The sequence below is a fragment of the Otolemur garnettii genome, unplaced genomic scaffold, assembly GCF_000181295.1.
Source record: "Otolemur garnettii isolate 467f Iridium unplaced genomic scaffold, OtoGar3 scaffold00105, whole genome shotgun sequence".
Taxonomy (NCBI): domain Eukaryota; kingdom Metazoa; phylum Chordata; class Mammalia; order Primates; family Galagidae; genus Otolemur; species Otolemur garnettii.
Genome location: NW_003852500.1, coordinates 2,195,443 through 2,199,003, shown reverse-complemented (window position 1 = coordinate 2,199,003; position 3,561 = coordinate 2,195,443). Strand labels below are relative to the sequence as shown.

The 3,561-nt window shown below is 45.7% G+C and overlaps 1 protein-coding gene across 1 annotated transcript in view; it reads right to left on the bottom strand.

The window, feature by feature from the left end:
* NWD1 (NACHT and WD repeat domain containing 1) overlaps positions 1-3,561 on the bottom strand; it is a 77,526-nt gene that overhangs the window by 7,017 nt on the left and 66,948 nt on the right. The window contains 1 exon segment of the mRNA XM_003796628.3: positions 2,370-2,646. Within this exon segment, the coding sequence (XP_003796676.3) occupies positions 2,370-2,646 (277 nt within the window).

The following is a 3,561-nucleotide window of genomic DNA, read 5'->3' as shown; positions in this document are numbered from 1 at the left end:
GGGCCAGGAAATAAATATTTTAGGTTCTTGAGCCCTATGCACTCAGTTACGATCTTTCAGGCCTTTCAACTCTGCTGCTGTAGCCCGGCAGGCAGACTGAGATAATGCATGTATGTGAAGCCGCATGCTTCTGGATTGGTGCTCGAGCTGTGGTTTGCAGACTCTCACCTCATTTCCCACTACTCTCCATTGCTTTCTGTCCTCCTCTGCTCCCGGTTAACAAATAAGGGCCTTAAGAATAGTGGCCTCATCTGACTTTTACACTGCCAACCCCTCAGAGCCTAGGCTAGTGGGTTGGTACTCAAACATGTGGGCCAGGCACGGTGGCTCACGCCTGTGATCCCAGCACTTTGGGAGGCCAAGTGAAAGGGTTTGGGCACAAAGACTGAAGAGGCTTGACACGGAGTCTGTGCTGGAGACTCAGGAGCTCCCAGGGAGGAGTTCCCTGGAGCAAACCTTGGGTCTATTTATTATCAAAACGGGAAGTATAAAAGCTGCTTATCAGACATCAGCACTGATAGGGAGGATGAGGAGAAGATCAGATCTCCACCTTTGTTTTTGCAAAACTGCAGACCTTGAGCACAATCTTTGCCTCCAGCATCAAGAAACTTTTGGAATCCAGAGAATCTTTACCATCACCATTAGGCCTGGTATTGCCACACCTCATGTATTCATTCTCTCTTGGAGGTCGCTTTTCTGTCCTCCTGTGTGTATGCAACTCACATGCCATTCTCGTGACTCTTTAGGTCCCTCAAGCAGAAAGGGAGCCTGTGCTCAAGGTCAGGGTATAGCCAAGGTGAGAGGATTATCTGAGCCCAGGAATTTGAGACCAGCCTGGGTAATTATGAGACCCCTCTATCAGAAAATCCTAAAAATATTAGCCAAGCATGGTGGTGCACATCTGTAGTCCTAGCTATTCAGGCAGCTGAGGCAGGAAGATCACTTGAGCCCAGGTGTTTGAGGCCACATTGAGCTATGATTGTACCACTGCACTCTAGCCTGAGCAACAGAGTGAGACCTTGGTCTCAATAAAAGAGGGTGCCCAGGGAGCTCCTTTGCCACCTTCTGCCATGTGAGAACAAAGTAAGAGATGGCCATCTATGGACAAGGAAGAGGGCCTTCACCAGATACCAAACTTATCTGTGCCTTGATTTGGACTTCCCATCCTCCACAATTGTGAGGAATGAATTTCAGTTCATCATAAGCCAGTCTGTGGTGTTCCTTTATAGCAGTCCCAATGGACTTAGGCAGTGGTGATATTCACCCTCTAGTGCTTCCATGGGATCAGCTGAGCCCACATCCTTGCTACGTCCTCCCTCCTGCTCCAGCCTTTTTCCTCACTTCCTCTTGGGGCTTTCCTGACAGCACCCTTCCATATATCACTTGTGCAAATATCCTCATCACAAGCCCAACTTCTAGGGAACATGAACTAAAACAGGGATTGACAACCAGATTACCAGTTACATTTTAGTGAAAAATGTGTGAAATCAAGTCCTATTTTTACTTAGGTACTTTCAACCTACGTGAAGTTAGGGAAGTGTTGTGGATTGAACGTTTGTGTCTTCACCAAATTTCTATGTTGAAATCCTCACCCCCAGTGGGATAATATTAGGGACTAAGATTAATTTCTTAGTCCATTTGTGTTGCTATATAAGAGTAGCTGAGGCTGGGTAATTTACAAAGAAAGGTAGTTTATTTGGCTCATGGTTCTGCAAGTACCAGCATCGCAAAGATCTGAGGACGCTTCCACTCATGGGAGAAGGTGAAGAGGACCTGGCGTGCACAAAGATCACATGGTAAGGGAGGGAGGAAGAAAAGCAGCAAGAGAGACGCAGGAGGTGCCAGGCTCTTTTTAACAACTGGGTCTTGTGGGAACTGATAGAGCTAGAACTCACTTACCCCTCACCCCTTTACCCAGGGAGGGTATTAATCTGTACCTGAGGGATTTTCCCCCCATAACTCAAACACTTTCCATTAGGCCTCACATCCGACACTGGGGATCAAATTTCAACATGATTTAGGGGACAAACATTCAAACTATAGGAGAGACTTTGGAAGGTGATTAGGCCATGAGGGTGGGGCCTTCATGAATGGGATCAATGCCCTCATAAGAGACACAAACCACCACCCCTTCTTTCTGCAGATATAATATGGAGGTGGCCACCTTTGAACAAGGAAATGGGCTCTCACTAGACAGCAGATCTGCCAGGACCTTGATCTTGAAGCAATAAATTTTTGTTGCTTAAGCCACCCAGTCTATGATAATTTGTTATAGCACCCTGAAGTGACTAAGACAGAGGGCTTCAATTCTTACACACACACACACACACACACACACACACACACGACTATACATATATTTTACAAACCTTCTGCTAAGTCCCAAATGGTGACTTTGCTTTTGTCTCCGATTTTGGGGAAGTAGACATAGCTTCCATTGTGAGACACTGCAGTGAGGCCAGTGCGGTCCAGAAAGGGGACAGAGTCATGGGGCTTCTGAGCATAGGCAAGATCCCAGACTTTGAAAGATGACGACTGCCAGGAAGCAGATGCCATCAAAGTCCCACCCTGGGCCAGCAGGTTCACAGGGGCCCCGACGCCTTCGAGGATGTGCAGCAGGGTTCCCTGTTCTGAGAGACTCCACACCTGAGAAAATAGGATGGCAGATCTGATGTCTTCCTTATACACCTGTAGCTTGGATGTATGTTTAATTAAGCCCATTCATCCACCTAAGGTGAATTTTTAGGCTTTGTTTCAAGGAACTTCACATCTCCTCAGCCCCTTTAAAGTTCCTCATGCCTCACTGATCAGCTACCAGGGTCAGTTCCCAAAGTATGTCCCAGGGAGCCTCTGGAAGGGACCCTAGACCCTCTTTGGGGGTCTACAAGCTCAAAACTGTTTTCATAATAATGCTTAGATTTTTTTTGGTTTTTTTTGCTCTCTTCCTCTCATGTAGACTTTTCCGAAGCTAATATGAAATATTAGCTCACCAAAATGAAAGTATTCACCAATATGAAATATTAGCTCACCAAATATGAAAGTATAGAACCTAAACATGAGAATCTGTCTTCTGAGCCAAATGTGACAGAGATTCACAAAAAGGTGAAACAATGCCACTCTTCAGGTGAATTTTTCTTTTGGTTTTAGGAAATGTAGCATTTTTTTCTATAAAAGTATGTTATTAAATTGTGAATGGCATGTTAATGAATTAATGGATACATATTTTTGGACTGCATCCTTTTTCATTTTCGATATGGTAAATATCAATAGATAGATACACAATGGGCTGGGCGTGGGCTCCTGCCTATAATCCTAGCACTCTGAGAGGTCAAGGCAGGTGGATTGCCTGAGCTGACAGGTTCGAGACCAGCCTGAGCCAGAGGGAGACCCGATCTCTAAAAATAGCCAGGCATCGTGTGGGCACGTATAGTTCCAGCTACCTGGGAGGCTGAGGCAAGAGAGTCACTTGTGCTCAAGAGTTTGAGGTTGCTGTGAGCTATGATGCCATGGCACCCTACCAAGTGCGACGAAGCAAGACTCTGTCTCAAAAAAAAAAAAAAA